At 45.2% G+C, this 20000-nt stretch overlaps 1 protein-coding gene across 1 annotated transcript in view; it reads left to right on the forward strand.

Moving 5' to 3' along the window:
• trabd2b (TraB domain containing 2B) overlaps positions 1 to 20000 on the forward strand; it is a gene marked incomplete at both ends in the record, with an annotated part of 107254 nt that overhangs the window by 69477 nt on the left and 17777 nt on the right. The window contains one exon of the mRNA XM_083647618.1: positions 1250 to 1424. Coding sequence (XP_083503744.1) covers positions 1250 to 1424 — 175 coding nt within the window. The remainder of the gene's footprint in view (positions 1 to 1249; positions 1425 to 20000) is intronic.

The raw sequence follows: 20000 nt of genomic DNA on the forward strand, positions 1-20000 counted from the left end.
ACTTGCCTGAACCCACAGCTGCGGAGTGCGTTTTAACGGTCGGCCCGTGCTGCGTTCCATAAAATGCCGGAGGCTCCACGGGGCGTTAAGGAGGTCACCAAAGCAGGGCTCTGTAGGATGAGTTCAGAGTGAGAACAGGCTTTGCAAGTGTATTAGACATGTGAATCTTCACTGGCCTCACGTCACGACTCGATTACCATTCACCTGTCAGCAATTCAATTCAATTCAATTCGATTCGATTCCACGATGCATCTCGATACAGCTCAAAGTATCACAGCTCCAAGTATCACATCCTCAGTTTTCAATATTATTACACACACACCCGGAAAGCCCGAAAAACACTTGGCAGTAACACACACACGCACGCGTGCACACACACACACACACACACACACACACACACACACACACACACACACACACACACACACAGTGTTGACCCTTTCTTCCTTCTCTCTCCCTCTCTCTATCTCTCTCTCCATCGCTCTCTCCCATTCACTGATGCTCTCTCGTCCAGTGTAGACTGGAGCTTTGCTTTTGGTATTTTCCGTCGGTCAGGCTGTGGCGTCAGAAACACTCGGCGTTGCCAGGTCTCACACTCGCACGGGCACACACATGCCAGGCTGTCACACACACACACACACAAATGCCATGCTGTCACACACACACGCACACACACGCACAGACACACACACACATGCACACACACACACACACACACACACACACACGCACACACACGCATGTGAGGCTGACACCCCCCCCACACACACGCACACACACACACACACACACACACGCGTGTGAGGCTGACACCCCCCCCCCCCCCCCCACACACACACACACACACACACGCGCGCGTGTGAGGCTGACACCCCCCCCCACACACACACACGCGCGTGTGAGGCTGACACCCCCCCCCCCCCCCACACACACACACACACACACACACACACACACACGTGTGCCAGGCTGTCACACACACTCCTCTCCTCTCTCTCCATCCCCATTTCACTCTCTCTCAATTTGTATTTGACCTCTCTCTCTCTCTCTCTCTCTCCGTCTCTCCGTCTGTTTTTTTTTCTTTTTGGGGGGGATTAATGTATGGTTTTAATGAGGGTATTTTCATGTGGTTATGTATTCACCAATGGACTGTGACTGTAAGCATAAAAGCTGTTAAGACATTTAATAACTCAAATTTTCTTCCCCCTCACTCTCTCTCCCTCTCTCTCCCCTCTCTCTCTCTCAGCTCCCTCACTTCATTAACAGCTCTCTCCCGGCTCATGACCGCAGCACAGCTCAGCAGATAGACAGATACTTCCGCCAGGAGCTGATCTTTAAGCGTAACGAGCGCATGGCGCAGCGCGTCGCCGCCCTGCTGCAGCGGAGCCCACAACACACGTTCTTCTTTGCCTTTGGTGCAGGTAAGGGCCACGCGGGTATATTCAACTCCTACGTGTGCATTCAATGATTTGAATGCACAACAACTAGATAAATCGGCAATAGATAGAATGGAATGATCATTTGTTTGTGTCGAACCAACATTTAATTTTTTTTATTTGTACATTTAATTCTCGACCACCCCTGGAAGCTGCTGCAAGTCCTCCCCAGAACAAAATATATTTGTGTCATCCGCAAAAACAACAAATTGCAATACTTCAGATACTTTACAGATATCATTTATGTATAAAATAAATAATTTGGGCCCACGACTGACACCTGTGGGACCCCACAGTTAATGTTGAGGCACATTGATCTGTGATGACCAATTTGAACAAATGCCTATTTCCAATATAGCTTTTCAGCCAATGGAAAGCTACCCCTCTGACACCATACCTATCTTTTTTTGGGGTAATATCTTGTGATCAATTGTGTCGAATGCTTTTTTTAGGTCGATGAATATTCCTACTGCATTTTATTATTATTAGTATTATTATTATTAGTAGTAGTATTATTAGTATTATTATTATTATTATTATCTATACATCCTATTAATTCCTCTACAAACACTGAACACCGGTAACACTGACTACCAGAGGCAAGCCTATCGCACTTAGCCCCTGATTACACCAGCTGATGTACAGTACCAGGTTTGATTGATTGATTGATTGATTGATTTATTAGTCTTAGATGTTGGTATAGCAGAGAAAACCAGGCAATGTCCCAGCAAGCTGTGTCTCTATCTTGCAGTAGGAGTTCTAGAGTTAACATACCGCTACGTCCTGATGGTGGCTAAGAAGCAGTGCTGCGAAATTTCATTAAAAAAAATCACTAAAAAGGGGGCTTCTGTGATGACTGCATAGGAAAAGAAAGCAGTTTGCAATCAATTTCCCCTGATGTTTGTCTGTGTTCTGCACCAAAAGAGCATTTTATCCCCGAAAAACAGAGGGCGTCATGCCTTGTCATCCAGACTTGGATGTGTTGAGTCCGGTGATTACGCGTCTCCCTTCAAACTCAAACCAGACTTCAACAGAGACTGCCCATCTGCACGGCCAGGCTGCGCTGTTCATCCAGCACATGTCTCACAGCATAGAGAGCCAAAGACAACCACACACACACACACACACACACACACACACACACACACACACACACACACACACACACACACACACACACACACACACACACACACACACACACACACACACACACACACACACACACAGCGCTGTTCATCCAGCCCATGTCTCACAGCATAGAGAGCCAAAGACAACCACACACACACACACACACACACACACACACACACACACACACACACACACTGCGCTGTTCATTCAGCCGACGTCTTACAGCGTAGAGCCAAAGACAACCAGAGATTCACCCGAAAACATGCTAAGCCAAACAAAAAACTTTTGAAGACAAATTTGGGTTTGAGAGCTTTCTCTGCCCGGTGAGTTATCCCTCTGCCTGGTACAGTCTTTTCTACACATGCTTAGATGGATATGGTAATATGGTGATATGAGACTAGAAAAGGGGCCCTATTCTCCCACAGGCTTTAGGCGCAAAAACTGGCCTTAAACGGCCTCGGGAAGATAGCAACATGGCTTTAGGCCCCGAAATGCGCTTTACGCCAAACACGCGTGGCGCAGTGCCAGAATAGGCCAGAATGGGCGTTTCGGCCTTAAATACCGGCCTAACGATATCTTCCGCCCTGGCGTTAATTTAGTGCTTAGCGCTTTTCAAAACCAGGCCTATTCAGTGCGCCGGTTGCGCGGAGCTCTCCTCTGCCATCTGACTCTCTGTCCCCCCTAGCTGATGCGTTTTAGAACATTCTTTTCACTTTGATCTTGCTATAGCGTATTTACATGCTTGCAGTATTTAAACTGCAGTTAGATTGGTTTGAGAAGCATAATAATATGGAATAATAGCCTATATATGGAGACAGATAGACGGGGATGAAAAGGAGTGGGGAGCAAAGCGCTTGGCTTGTCTGGCTTTACTGGATCGCTCTGTGGAATTAAAAGGCGTGGTTGTAATGCTTAAGGCTGCGTGTAGCGCCGACACCAAGATATCGAGTGAGCTGGTCCACGCCCACTGATCTGTGCTGCGCTGGGCGCTGGGTGCAGTTTATAGGCTGATGCAACGATAGGGCCAATGGTCTTAGATGTTGGATATAGTAATATGGTCATAGAGACATGGGGCCCTATCGGTCATTTTGCGTTTGCACTTGTTTTGCGCTCGTTTAACGCCGCGCGCAATGCAAATTTGGGGGCGTGCACAAGCGCATTTGTACGTATTCTCCCTGCCGCACCATTACCTCTATGCCCGTTATAATTGGGTGCGCATGGCGTAGGCGTGGCCCATGCATACCAAACCAGGCGTGTCCCCGCAAAATGCTTACTTTCTGCTATCGTCAGAATGCCGCTAATTATTTGTATGCACGCAATTTTAACACGTTCACTGCCAATGACGCGTTTTTACGTCAAACAAAATCCAACGGTTGACTGCCAATGACGTGTTTTTACGTAAAAAAAAAAATCGATTTTTTTTTTTTGACGGTGGGACGTTGATCTAACCCTTTTACGTCTCCTATACCAATATTGGAGGTATTGAATGTGTATCATCTATTTTACCGACCCACTGAGTGGCGACATGTCTCTCCAGAGTAGAAAGAGGCGAGCCAAAACTGGAGGGAAAAGCGCGAGGAAGCCGTTCTCATACTGTAAAATGGATGGCGAAAACGCTTTCACTTTCGCGCTGACGCACAGCGGTGGCAACGGTGGGGGGTTCCAAGAATAGACTGGATGCACACTTTGAAACACGCACCATAAATAAGCCCAGAATCGCAAGAGCTTCATCAGAGCTCTCAACCGAAACGCCAAGAAACAAGCGAAACCCATCCAGCGAGCCCCATCCAGACTGCCAGGCAGCAGCCAGGCAGCAGCAACTCGTTTGTCACAGACCCGCTGCAGAGCCAAGGAGGGCGGAGGAGAACGCCCACGGAGGGAGGAGTTGGAAGCAGAGGGGGGTTTCCTGCTGTTATGGAGGAAATTACTGTTCAAAACTATTGTTTAGATGTCTGACGTCTTACTGATGCCAAAAATGAATGGTTAAAGTGACTGTTCTATCGAATTTCACAAAAAGCCGTTTATCTCAGAATAAATTTTCAGACGCTGAAACCATGCTGTATTCAACTGCTAATGCTTACATAACTACTAACTCTACAAACTAACTCTTTTAGACAGAGAAAGCACACATTCTATTAGTTCTTTTGAGATATTGTGTGTTCACAAAATCCTAACAGAAACGAATCCTCGGCTCTTGAAAGATGAGCCAAAATCCTCAAAAAAAAACCTTGGCAGAAGCTAACTACAGTATTGAAAAACGGCTGGCAGTGAATGTGTTAAGAGCTAATAGCAGCTCTTCGCATAAAAATACCCCGCTGCGCTTGGCGCAACAGTATTCTCTGCGCTGTGCGCTGTAGATAGATCATTACGCACAGACGTGTCACAGACGCCAGGACATCAAATTCTGCTGCTAAAATTAGGTAACGGCAGATTATTCAGTGAGACAATCAACTATAATTCACTGAGAAACTTTTATCACATCGCAAAGAGGGGTTAATGACAAATTAATTGAGAAAACTTGGACATCGTAGCCTACTTGGAATATTCACCCTCGCCTATGCCATAACCCGGAGGGTCGTTGTCGACAAGCTCTCTCCATCTCTCTCTGTCCTCGGCAGCTCTCAATGTTTCACTGAGTTTTAATTGAGTCCACTCTTGGATGCTATCCTCCCATCTTTTCTTTTGTCTCCCCTGTTTCCTGCCTCCTTCTACTACAGTGTTGCAGGATGCTCTTTGTAAGGCCTGATGATCTGCAATATTATAGGCAATCAAATGTCCCTGTTTCCCCGTTGCATCAAATCATCACAGATGTGATGGTGTTATTGTGAGATAGGTGAGATCACGATACTATGCTGTATAAATCCCCCCCCGCCCCACCCGTAATTGCTTTTCGGCCTTAAAAATACTGAGATATCATTTTTTGTCAATATCCCCCAGGTGTGTGTGTGTGTGTGTGTGTGTGTGTGTGTGTGTGTGTGTGTGTGTGTGTGTGTGTGTGTGTGTGTGTGTGTGTGTGCGTGTGTGTGTAAGGGAGATGGTTTGCAGTGGGTCTGGAACAGCCATCCTGTCAGCGCTAATGTGTGTTTATGGTGAACAATTTGCTCTGCTTTGTGTTTGAAAGCAAATCTGGAGAAAAGGCAGGACAATAATACTGTGCAATGGTTCCCAGATATCTGGCACACACAGACACACACACACACACACACACACACAGCCGTATCTAGCATTGAGGACACCGAGGTCGTGTCCTCGGTATTCTCTAGCCCTGGTTCTGAAATTAGCGGGACAGTGCACATGAATAAACATTTCTGTAAATGTGCCAGTTTAGCCAGCTTGGCTAGTTTTCAACCGTAGTCCCTGGACAGGTATGATGGTATGAAAGACATAAAATGAAAACAGGAACAGCAGATACCTATAGAGACACACACTTAATAAAATCACATCAAGGCATAACAATACAAAAACCTAAAACATAAACATAATCGCTGCCGTTTGCATGTTGTTTGTTGTTTGGTGGCTGCGTGGACATAAATGACAGTATCATCTGCATATTGTTTGGTGGCTGCGTGTACATAAATGACAGTATCATCTACATACATTTGTATATCGACATCAATACAGATCGGAAGATCATTTATGAAGACACCAAACAGCAGAGGACCCATCATTGATCCCTGAGGTACACCAAAGTAATAACTGAGGGCTGACGACAGCTCACCATTTATTATTAGCCTCTGTGTTCTGCCTTCCAGATACCATTGCATCCATTTGGTGGCTTTGGGGGAAAAGTTTAACCTTGAAAGCTTGGAAAGTAGAAAACTATGATCTACTGTGTCAAATGCTTTCTTTAGATCTAAAGATCTGGCTCCAACAACTCCCCCTTAATGTTTTAAAGCCCTCAAAAATATCATGATATATGACATCATTGATCAGAAATGCAACAATTTTCTTCCTCACTCTATGCAAGGAACCTATATAGAAGGAAGAGACATCACTCTTATAATAGCATTACAATTTTGCATTGGGGCTAGACTTTTGGGACAGACATAAATCCACTCTGGCGCTCTACACTGAAAGGAGAGCGCGAAGGTACAGTACATTACAATGGCAATCCCAATTTACGAACAGTCCAGTGTGCGCTCTGGGCGCTCGGAGTGCTATTTTCCGAACGCACCCATAATTTGAAGGGAGAGACAAGTTCTGAGAAAGAGGGAGCAGGTTATGGAAAGCAGAGAGACACAGAAAAGGACGCTGAGAGAAGGAGCACAGGAGGAGACACACATGGAAAAGAGAGACCAGACAAGCAGAGCCACAGCACAGTCAATATGATATTAGTCTAATGTGATGTGTGTAGTTCTTTATAGATCTTGGCCTCTATCTTCCGACAGGCGCTATCCCTAAATATCGCTTTGCACACTGTTTGCGCATGCCTTAAGGCACGGAAGATAGCATTCCGCCTTGCGCCATCCGCCAGGTCTTCTGCCGAGTTTTGCTCCCCCGCCGAGCAGCAAAAAAAACCATCCCCACCTCACGGGAGCTACATGTAATGATTTATACAGAAATGCAACTGTTTCAAAGTGATATAATTGTCTGGTAGACGTGACCTCCCTGATTTCTAAGTTAAAACAGCCCTGAAATATGTTGGGGATGCAATTCTCGGCGGGCATGCGGAAACGTTCACGGCACCTGTCGCAAGCACAAATCAGAGCCGTGCCAATTCTGCCAAAAATCATCTGCGCCCCAAAATGCCTGCGCAAACGGGATTTGAGCGGTCTTAACTACCAGAATTATTCACAGGCCTGGCCAGGCAAGGCTGGGCATTACGTCAATCAAAACCAATCAGATTTCCGTCTCGCAATGGTTGTTTGCGCGAGGTTGCCTCGCCGAGGCATGCAGTATGCTGTAATTCTCTCCATGCGTAATAGAGTGTACTCACTTGTGCGAGGACAGAGGGAGCTTATTGACAGATCGTCTGTGGTGCCAATGACCCTTTGGGTTATGAAGGTAAATAGCCTATGTCCATTGTCCCACAAGTGTTCTCAATTCATTTCCCTCTTTGCGATGTGATAAAAGTTTCTCAGTGAGTTATAGTTGATTGCCTCACTGAATTATCTGCTAATACCCAATTTTAGCAGCATAATTTGATGTCTTAACGTGGCAAGGCTGTGCTTAATGACATATCCAAAAGGAATTCCACTTTCCACTGCACAAATACCTCTCTCCGCAGCCGTAATCTCCGTGCAGAGCGCCCAGCGCAGAGAGGTATTTGCGCCTAAGAGGTCCTTTTCAAAGCTCTTAGCGTAAAGTAATTGCACGCTGCTGACAATAGGGTAACGCCATCTATCCCACATTTTAGCGCTGAAATGCCTGCTTTGGCATGGGGCAGCCAATGCCCAGTACAATTATCACAGGCATGCGCTTGTGTCCGCCCCCAATTTGCATTGCGCACGGCGTTAAACGAGCGCAAATGCAAAATTAGCGCTTTTGGGAAGATAAAGGCCCTAGTCTCTTAATTTTGCTCTCAAAGTGCACCAGATTGAAGCATTTTACTTTAAAATGTACACATTTTCCTTCCGGGGGGGCTGAGCCCCTTTGCCGCCGCGCTAAAATGACCTCATGCAGTATTTATAAAAGCCTGCATACGGCCCTGCGTGCGCACACACACACACACACACACACACACACACACACACACACACATACAGAAGTCTCAGTTAGCACCAGCTCCTGCCTCAGTCCAGAAATGAAGAAAACCCTGAGCTGTTTGTTTCAATTAGCATTCCTGGCTAATGCTGCTAATGTTTCCTGAATGTGTGCTGTGTGTGTGTCCTCAGGGAAGTGTGGTTAGTGCGTAGTTTGTGTGTGTGTTTGCATGGGTGTTTATGTGCAAGTGTGTTTGCCTGCAAAAACAGGTGGTACTGTATGCTGTGTGTATGTGTGTGTGTGTGTTTGTGTATGTGTGTGTGTGTGTGTGTGTGTGTATGTGTGTGTGTGTGTGTGTGTGTGTGCGTGCGCGTGTGTGTTGTGTTTGTGCATGTGCGTCCATGTGTTTTGCTCTATCAGAACCCAATAGCCCACACATCTTTGAACATGTATGCTTGTGGATTATTTGAAGTATGAACTATGATGAAGTCATGAATTTGTGTTGTTTCCAGTTAATATATCAGTGAGCGGCGTTCCACTGAAGTGTGCGCAGTGGAGGAAATCAAGACTGACCATACGTTCAACAAGGTGTTGACCTGATGCAACAATGAAAGTCATGTGACCCACAGATAGCCAATGAAGCCAGTCCAATACCTTTGGCTGAAACTAAGGGGCATGGGGGAACCAGGAAGTGCAACATTTCCCTTTGGACGTTCTTGGCACTGTGGGTAATTTACACAATACATTTTTCTATAAGCATTGGAATGGACATCGACCTGATGTAAACTACTGTCACGGCAGAATATCCCTCTGGGGATGAATACACAGCAATGTGTGACTGGATCCTGGACTTTCTGACAGACCATTTCTATCCATCTATCTATCTATCTATCTATCTATCTATCTATCTATCTATCTATCTATCTATCTATCTATCTATATCTATCTATCTATCTATCTATCTATCTATCTATCTATCTATCTATCTATCTATCTATCTATCTATCTATCTATCTATCATTCCAGAGATGTACAGTATGTATAATAAGACCAGATTTTTCCTGTGTTTCCACTCAGGTTTTTATGCGCAAATTGAAAATGTGCATCAAAACAGTTGGATGGAAAGCCAGCTTGTGGCTGTGCAGAGTGGCTGCCAGGTGGGAATGTGTAGAAGTGAATGTGGAAAAAGACTGAACGTGCTCCGTCAACTTTCTCTGGATAAATAACAGTTCAAATAATAAATTTTCACCTTGCTCTTCAAAAGCCTCTAATCACCAAAGCCTTGTGTCTGCCATGTTTGACACATCTCTCAACAAAGCCCTATGCCAGATGCCCTATGCCAGCACAAAGCCCTATGCCAGCACAAAGCTTTGATGTGGCAGACTAGAGCGCGCTTCAAACAACAGCCCGGAGGGCAGCAATTAGCAAAGCGGACTTGTGATCACGAGGTTGTAGGGTTGAATCCCTCGGGGATGATGGTGGAACTGAATGATGACTAACAGCCTTCCCCCCGCCGCTCAACATACTGTGCTGCGTTTCCCCTGAGCAAGGCACTTGAGTCTAAATCCACTGCCTAACATGATTAGCAGACTGTGGCAGCATTGGGGCACTGGGCAGTGAAAGCGTATGACTGTTTGGATGTTGAGGAGGAGGTGCGCAGCCAAAAACCTCCCCTGGATAAATAACCGTTTCAAACATTGTGGGTCCACCACGAGCCACTGATGCTGGCAAGTGTGTGTGTGTGTGTGTGTGTGTGTGTGTGTGTGTGTGTGTGTAATGGGGTTTTTTTGGCCGTGACTCACAAACCATGTCAGCTCACCTTAACTAAACTAACAACAATCCCCAGCAAACCTTTGGACTTTGAATACATCTTGATATGATGGTCCTGCAACAACACTGAAAACCAATGTAAATATGGAGGCAGAATGAAAGGAGAGAGCTGGTCATAGTCATAGTCGTCCATCATTACGCGCCTCGGTTTGTGTATGTGGGGTCTAAATATCTGTCTGCTATCTGCTAAAAATAGTTTTCAAAGCTGTTTCAACACGTGTGTTTACCAGGCCACATGCCATGATATCAACACGTGTGTTTACCAGGCCATGCCATGATATCAACACGTGTGTTTACCAGGCCATGCCATGATATCAACACGTGTATTTACCAGGCCATGCCATGATATCAACACGTGTATTTACCAGGCCATGCCATGATATCGTGACGATGCTGGGCTTTTTTGGGTTGATGTAGAAATGGGCCAGCTGTACATCACTGCCGTCCATGAAAAGCTTACTGAGAATTCAAGGCTTTTTCTTTGAAGTTTGTTTGTGATTATTATTTTATTTTTTTACCCCCACTGGACAACTTTGCATGCTAGCATCTCCAAATGGTAGTGAGACAGGTAACTAACACATTTAACCTTCAATACCCTGTTATTATAAAGCGTGAAGTTAAAACAACACACACACACACACACACACACACACACACACACACACACACACAAACACACACACACACACACACACACACACACACACATACATACATCACTGATGACATCACAACTGTCCGAGTTGCTCGAGTGACATCACTGATAACATCACAACTGCCCGAGTGACATCGCAGTCGAGCAATTGTGCGCCATTGGCCCTTCAATCACAGTTGCTCGAGTGGTATCACTGATGACATCACAACTGCCCGAGTGACATCACAGTTGTGCAATTCACAGTTGAGCAGCACAGTCACTTCTATCACTTTCGTAACGGACAGACAGACCCACTTAGCCATTTGAACTAAGATGGGGGGAAATGGTTGGTATCCGGAGTGGAAGTGGTCCCCCGGGAAATGTGGTTTGGTCCATCGTGCTACTTGCTCTGAAAAGTTTGGGAACCTCTGACCCTAAACCTTCAACCAAGCCCAAGCCACGAGTCCAACGGCGTTATTAGACTGAGTGTTTGTTCATAAACAGTACAGTCAGCTCTTTATTAGACTGAGTCTTTGTTCATAAACAGTACAGTCAGCTCTGGTGAGGAGCACATAAGCTTTTGACCTCTTGTAGCATAAACGTTCAGGAATGTAACTTTGTGGCTTAGCGTGCAAACAACTGATGGTAACTGTTAGTTAACGTTTGCGTAGCGCTGGTTGGATTCCCAGCTGTAATTAGATCAGTACAGCTCATTAGCTTGTTCAAAGATGACACACTTCATTAGCAACTCAAACAACATCTCATAGCCTCTTTAGAGCCAGTGTAGCTTAACGCTACATTTCACTCCAAATGTCAGGCGAGCTGTTTGATCTTACCAGCAGCGATAGCCTGTCATGCACACAGCACAACCAATACAACATCCCCACAGATGTAGGCAGATAGCCTACTGTAATACAGCGCTCTTCAGACTGCTGCTATAATACACTGGTATATGACACACATGCTGTGCGCGCACTCATAAACACACACACTCACACACACACTCACGCTCACGCACACGCACACACACACACACACACACACGCACACACACACACACACACACTTCCGTGCAAAGAGGCGTTGTCTGTAGGCTACGTCCTCACATACCTACACACTTACACACTTACTTTTATCTATTAGGCTCATGTCTGCCGGGCGGCATGTCTGTGAATGCCAAATAACACACACACACACGCACACACGCACACGCACACGCACACGCACACACACACACACACACACACACGGTTATCCTCTCATGGCTCTGTCTCTGTATCTCTCTCATCTCATTCTTGCTCCAGCGGTTCATTTCCTCTGCTCCACCCTTCACTCTCCACCCCCCCCTCTCTCTCTACTGCAGTCAGTTACCTTCAGTTCAGTTGTATAAGTAGGACGTTTAGCTTCTAGCTACAACATCATCTGTGACAGATTCTCTCATTACAGTCAAAATGGCAAAGCGCTTCTACTGTACGTGTGTGTTTACTGTAAGGGGTGTGTTACGATATGCACGCCTCGCTGTGGGTTCTATATATTTTAGTTCTATGGTAGGATGAAGCATAGACTGTATATGAATGGACAGGATATGAGCTCTCTACAGTGAGGCCAAAGCATCTGAGATCGCCGCCGTGGTGGTCGGTCCCAGTAATAGGTCATAAGTCCCGCCTCCGCCATGTTAGTGGATGGGAAATGAGCCAAACTAAAAAATCTAACTACACCTCAGATCATTTTTTTCCAAAGGTGGTTTCTATGATTTTAGGTCGTTTTTATGCTAATGTATGTTCAAGTGCTCATTTTTGTGATCAGTTTGTTTTTAAGTAGTTATTTGACGATACAAAAAGGGATGACTGAAAGCTGTGGCAGCCAGTCTCAAGCCGTCACTGGCTGGTCCCCTCATCACAGCCTTGCGTATGTGTGTTCAGGAATAGCAAGTTGCGTAACGTTAGGACCAGACAGTCGAGCTAGTTTGTGCTATAAGTTGATGTGTGATGGGACCGCAATAAAAAGGAGATGGATTGGAGAAAAGGGCGCGAGGAAGTAACGTTAGGACATATGGTTAGGACTGAAGTGGTAAGTTCAGAAAATATATTTTATTACTCCAGTTAACGTCATTGGTTTTAAAGGGTAACAGCCTGTTCAAGCTAACCGCTTGTTGATATCAAAGTAATGTTATATACAGTCTGTGTTAGCTTGTACGCGCTAGCCTTTCACGGTCGGCATATCGTTACGGGCAACCGATAATGTTAACGTTAGCTGGAATAACGTAATGGACACATGTTTTCAGAACTTACCAGGTTGTCCAACTGCCTGCCTATGCCAGGAAATGTGTTGCATAATGTTACAGCTCCCGGGTATAACATGGGGCCCACACAGGTTTAGCACACAACCAGCCATCAGCTAACGTTAGCTGTTAGCCTTTGGAGCATAATGTCACGCAAGAGTCACACAGACACTGAAGGTTTTATTTGGGGTAAAGCATGAGGAAAGTTTTTATATGGATATCTCAGGGAAGTGCTTTGGCTGTGGGGATGTTGTTCACAAGCTCCTCTCCTCGTAGCTGTTGTAAGGATATACACGAGACCAGGCAGCCTGGCTAACGTTAGTTAGAGCCTCAGACTCTGACACAGCACTGGGCTGCTGCCCAGTAAACGATACGTAGCCTACACGAAGCTTCAGTTAGATTCCATCTGTTAAACCAACATTTGTTCCAAAACATTAACATTAATCAAAATGCCACGGAAACATTAGCTAATCAACACAGAGCTGCAAATATCAGTTCATCAGATAATTTCCCCCATATGACAAAGTTGATGAGTCCAAACTTATTAGAACTTAAAGTGCCATATTTACAGAGCTAGAGCATTGACTGCATATAAATACACTATGCAAATCTAGAACCAGCAGCTACATAAAACGTTCAGAGGGGGCGGGAACCTCACACAGGTTCCAACCCAACGGAGCTACTGCGCAGAATCCGGTTCTGTAAATCTGGGCTATTTTGGCCTCACAAGAGCATACTGAGAGGAGGTGGAGACACAGCTTCCATCTTTATTAATATGTCAGTGGGATGAAGATCTTAGGCTCTCACTGACGTCATACATGGGGAAGTGGTTTACTTGCTTCAATCATGGACTGTAAATATATGGACTTATACCATGGTCTGGGTGAATACTCGATTCTGATTGGCTGCAAGGTGTCCATTAAAAAGTGATATTGTACAGTGATAATGGACACCTAGCTAAATGGTCTGTTCACCGTTCATATCAATGCGCCATAGTTTCATCAGTGTTATCAGGAGAGCAGTTTGAGCTCTATACCCCCGTTAAGGGTTAATATGACAATTTTGGAACTTGAGAAAAAAATTGAGTCGGTCAAAGTAAGTATTTAAATCACCCCTGTGTGCTCAGTTTATCAAAAATAACTCTTATTTACAATTTTGATTTTCGTTTCGGAGATTTTTTAACCTCGCGTCACCAGGCTCTTCTCGGCGAGAAAGAGAAGATTTCCCTCGGCTCGTGCACGAGCGGGAGAGAGAGAGAGAGAGAGAGAGAGAGAGAGAGAGAGAGAGAGAGAGAGAGAGAGAGAGAGAGAGAGAGAGAGAGACAACTCTCTCTGCATTTCACCACATCAGCAGCACACGCAGGGCGCTGCTCTCTCACTCTCACTTCCTGAAACTCTTCGCTCTTAAATGTTAATATACTTGGCCAATACGTATCTATCATACAAAATAAAGCAAGCTGCCAAATGGTAATGTCTTCATTTAATGTAGAACGCAAAACATCGTTAAACCTGCATTCCTGTAATAAAGTTAACGTTTGAGTCGGCTTTAAAACGGAGCGGGTGGTGGAGGTGGGAGGGACTATTTTATTTCGTGGAAGACTGATTTACAGTATGAATAACAGACATTTAGCCATTTAGATTGCTTTATTTATTACACATGGAAATATAAATGACTGGTCTTATTGTTTTGTTGGCAAGTGACCATGGTATAAGCGGGTTAATGCACTTCGAGGTGTACATTATCACCGGAGGCAAACCATCCTCGGCTTCGCCTCGGACGGTTCACGCCTCCGCGTCGTCCCTTAAAAAGTGATAATGTACACCTCGTCGTACATTAACCCTTACATAGCCACTCCCGTTTTGAGACGGTCAATGTTTTTGAAGCCTAGTGTGTCCGTCATCTTGTGGTTCTTGCGCAGCTCGCCCGAGATGACATGAGACCAGGGGTTTCCCAGAGCCGCAGCTGCGCCTGTTATTGGTCCTTGATCGGCAAGGTGGGCGATCACTGGACAGCCGACCTGTCAATCACCCCCAAAACATAGTCTTTTCTATGGGCGAGTTATATATAAAAAATACACCCCCCAGTACATTTTAACATGGGAGTGAAAAGGGAACGACTCCCTTTTGGATACAGCCTCAAGTGGTCATTCGAGGAACTACAGCTTTCAGTATCACTTCCGCAGCCTCCTCTATCAACAGACCAGTCGGCACACACATGGTGGCTAACGGAGAGAGGTGGCGGCTTGAAAGATCTCGGCAGCCACAAATCGACCAAAGACTTCAGCCAAGGTGACAAAATGTCTCAATAATCAATGCACGGGGGGTGCACATCACACGGATGCATTTCCTTTCCGCTTGCCCCGTGTCGAATCTGTGGATCTCAAATGCCTCTGCTGCTGTATGTGTCGAAACTGCCGATCTCAAATGCCTGCGCCGCTGCCTTTGAAACAATAACAGCAGCAGTGCTAGCCGTTAGCTCGTTGCTACACGCTGAAAACGATTGATGCGGATTGTGCAATGAAGCCAGCCTGCTTGGTACTTTCGGTGGATGGTTGTAAAGGTATTAAACAGAGCCTTTTCTCCCGCTAGTCCACAGTGGCGCTATTACCAGCCAGACTCTCTCCCGCTGCAGGGAGAGAGTCTGGCAAGTGAGACTAGGCATAACTTTAATAATCCTAGTAATGAGCTGTGGTCGCCATTGGCGTTGTGTAAAAATTGAGAGCTTGTCTGTGGAGCTATCAAATCATCGTGGGTGGTCTTTGCATTGTGTAGTAACGTGTCTTGTCCGGTTTTGTGTTTCGTTTTGCTGCAATGCTGATGACGAGGTTTTTCGTAGTGTGGTAACTCGTCTAAAGCTTTTCCGGGTCATGGAACGATCACTTACGGTGAAGGTAAGATGCTTTTCGTGTTACTGTGTTTGAACAGTGCGGTGCTAACAGTTATAATTGTGCAAGATTTTGTAGTAGTGTGGATATTTGAGGCGCTAGTTTTACTTTATAGTTAAAGTATATTTGACACTTAATAAAAAAAATACATGCTACACTAGACATGCATTTGAAAAGAAACCATCAAGGATATCACAATAGAGTCAAAGACTTGTTTTCATTGTGCTCCTTGGCCTCAGTTTACTAACGTGCGGCACTTGGCTGCCGCTCTTTTGGATAGACGCTGTGTTTATTTGGTGTGCGTTGACAGCGTGGACTTGTTTAGTGTGCTTTCTAACGTATAGCAGATGGATCTATTTAGCCTCGGGCTGTGATAGTTGGCGCAAAGGGTTCGAGCATTGCTAGTTGGCTTGCAGTGTGCATCCCAGCTGTGTCATATCAGTGCCCTGTGTGTTAATTGTGATCAACCTAGCCTAACCTAGCCTGTTGTTCTTCTCCCCTTGTTATAGCTTCAACATTAGCGGAAGCTTCAATGGCAGGAGACTTTGATCGAGACAGGTTTATGGAAGAGGAAGTACAGTAGCATGTGAACAGTCGGTTCGGTTGAATAAAGCGAAGTTGTGGCAACTGGTAGAATACTTTGATTTGAATCTCCGATAGGAGACTACAAAGTTGGTGCTGGCGAACCTGGCCTGGTGCAGTGACGCAGACTGGCCACAAGAGGAAGAGCCAAAGCAGAAACAGAGATCAGGCGCAGGAGAAGGAAAGAGAGCAGGCGCAGGAGAAAGAGAGACTTGCATTGCATAAAGCCAGGCTTGCTGCTGGATGAAAAGGGGCAGGCGTTTTGATGTGACTAAATGTTTTGTCTTGGTGCCCAGGTTCGATCCTGCTATGGTTGAATCTTTTTCTTCTCTCTTTTGAATGTTGAATGAACGAGGCTGGCCCAAAGAACAATGGGCAACACTTATCCAAAATGATCTAATAGGAAAAGCTCAAGAAGCACTAAGCCTACAGGACAGTCATACAGTAACTATCAAATAGAAAAAGTCTGAAGGTTTTTGAATAGGTCCCAGAGGCCTACAGACAGACAGCAGTTTAGGTCTGAAAGCGGCAGAATGATATGGAGTTTGGCCGCCAACAGGGAGCTGCCTTTGACAAATGGCTGACAGCAATGAAGTGTACGGCTTCTTCCAGGAGCTACGAGAACCGATGAGCAGTTAGTCTACCAAAGGTCATTCAGGTGTACTTAAATTATCTTGGTCTTTCCGCTGTCTGTAAAGCTGCTGGGGCCGTTGACAATTATGTTCTTGTCCATAAAGACACATGGCATGACAAGTCTGAGCAAGGTATTTTCACGGTGGTGGGCGGTCACATCGGCCAGGTCATCTAAAGTCTCGTCGTCCAGAATATCAGAGAAAAGAAATGACAAGAACAGACTCCAATCGCTCAGTTCCAAGATCCAAGGACGAGCTCACAATTGCAACACAATACCAATGGCGACCACCGCTCGTTATTATGATTATGAAGTTATGCCTAACGGCGCAAACACACCTAAAATGGAAGTGAGGCAAAATGTCTGGAAGCTCAGGCAGTTTCATTTCGGCATCCTTGTCAACAGATTAGACCGGTCACAGCGTGAGGCCTGCAGCGATAGTTTCCATGTCTGTTTTCATGTCTGGTATCTTGTCGGCTTGTGTCTCCAGTCCATTTGGGTCTGTCAGTCCTTCAGGCAGACAGCTGTCCGTGCGTGCAAATCCCGGTGTCAATCGGTCCACACCGCTTTTCACCTTGTGAGTCTGCCCCTTCCTCTTTCCAGGAACAAACCATATTTGGTGTATGACATCAGTGAGTCCCTACAGTGCTCTCTACCTCCACCTAGCGCCGAAAACGTATCATAGCAACCCTCTAACACTGAACCACCACCGAGCTGTCCCGCCTCGAGCCTTTTCTGAGACGCGGCGACCCCCCGTGTCAGTCAGGCCCACCGCACCGGTTGGCCTTTGGATCCGACCCCCCACTGACTCCCTACAGATCTCCGTATTTGAGCAGAACCGCAGACCAGAAGTTGGACGTGCAGCAGCCATCACTCAGCCGTCACTCGTAACAGCTCGGCGTGCTGTGGTGCAGGGCTGCATGCATAGGAAGTGAAATCATTATGGAGATGAGGAGTGAGGGAGAGGAGAGGTGAGAGGCGAGCGGAAAGACTCCAGATTCCTGTTCATCCCTGCTGCTAAAGCAGAGCCGCAGAGGAATTTACCACTCAGCTTCTTTAGACTGTTTCTGCTGCTCAGCCTCTTTAGACCCCCCCCCCCCCAAAATATTTTATTTAAACAAAACATGAACAAGACAAACAAACAGGCTCAGACACAAGAAGAAGAAGAAAAAGAAAAAAAAACATACATAATATTGTCGACAATCAGTACTACGGTACTACAGTATTACGTCGCGCTACCACACACGGGGGGAAAAAAATCGATTTCCTCCCCCCCGTTGTTATTTTTTGTTCTCGCTTAAACCGAATGTTTTATGGTCACTCAAGATTCTCTGGAAGACTTGATAGCTTTGTTTAAGCCTTAAAACTCGTTATATTTGGATTTATCGAAATGTCTACGGAGAAAATGGACGCGGAACTTACTTCCGGGACAAATTACGTCACGAAAAGTCACGTGCCTGTTGAGCTCGATTGTATGAATTGGGGACCAAAATCAAATTTGGAAAGCGCGGACAGGAGAAATGGCCATTCAATTCTTTTGAAGGCTTTCATTGCACGCGGCAATTGCCGGGGTGTCCAAGTGATTGGCTGCCATTATGACATGTGTAACCATCTCCGCATGTTGTTAGCAGAGACACGTTCAAATCCAACCTGGTCTGAAGAGCCTTGCTCTTCACTAGGATCTTATATCATCATCTTATATCATCTCCAGCCGGGTCTTTACCAAGTTTGGGCAGGACAGTAATAGTGGCGCGCCGCATGGAGGTAGGCATTGACTCAGATTCAATTATTTCATTAAGACGCATTAGGAGAACTGGTGAAAGGACCTTATTAAAGCCTTTATAAAATTCCATGCTAAAGACGTCCTCTCCAGGGGGTTTTGCCAGAAGCTATTTTTTTTTAATAGCCAGTTGAATCTCTGCTAGGTGGTGAGGGGAGCCTCCAAGTCTGCCTTGTCCTGGACATTAAGGACTGAAGCAGCCCGTCAAGGAATTTGTCCAAGTCCTGGTCGCTTAAATTCAGATTAATAGAGGGTGCAGTAATATTCCTAGGGCTGGGTTCAAAAAATCGATTCTCCGATTTTTAATCGATTTTTATTTTAATCCTCGATTATCGATTCATATGTCCAGAGATCGATTTTTTTAATAAAAAACAAACAAAAAACAAAACAAAAACAAAAATAATAAACAGGCTAAAATATTATGCTGTGTGTGGTAGTTTAAACATAGTTTCAAGTTGACGTTTATTTATGTTTGTAGTTGAAACAAAAACATAAATACTGTAGGCTACACGAATGGAAATGTTTGATCATTAATATCTACTTTTAGAAATTATATAGGCTGAAATCAAATCACTGTGCATAATTGTGAAAGTGTCTTTATTGACAGATGGCTGTTATTTACCCTTTGTCACCACCTGGTGAGTAAATATATGTGTCACTAAAACCATTAAAATTGACAACAGGTCTGCAACTTTTTTTTCCCATGTATCTACTTGGTGCAAAAAAGGTTTTGGAACCCCCTGTGTTACATAACTGGACAGTCATGTAATTCAGGGTACAGCTCAAAAAACACGTTTTGGTATCACTAACCAAATCGATATTGAAATTAATCGAATCAGAATCTAATCGAATCAAATCAAAATGAATCGATTCGCAATCTTGTGAATCGGAATCGAATCGATTCTTGAAATTTGACCCAATACCCAGCTCTATTCCTTAGAAGCTGAGTTGATGGAGGTGTTATCAGTACTGTCTTTAATAATTCATCACATTCAGCTTGTTTCAGTTTATGAGCGAGCATTTCGCCTGCTTTGTCGCCCGATTCGAAGTGTTGTCTTTCGAAGAGACCTCCTTAGCTCCAGGTTAGAATGATTAGACACAAGCTTCAGCTTGGATGAATGACCTGATGCTATTCCTTAGGCTAGAAAAAATAAAATACTCC

The sequence above is a fragment of the Poromitra crassiceps genome (assembly GCF_964638095.1).
Source record: "Poromitra crassiceps genome assembly, chromosome: 12".
Classification (NCBI taxonomy): domain Eukaryota; kingdom Metazoa; phylum Chordata; class Actinopteri; order Beryciformes; family Melamphaidae; genus Poromitra; species Poromitra crassiceps.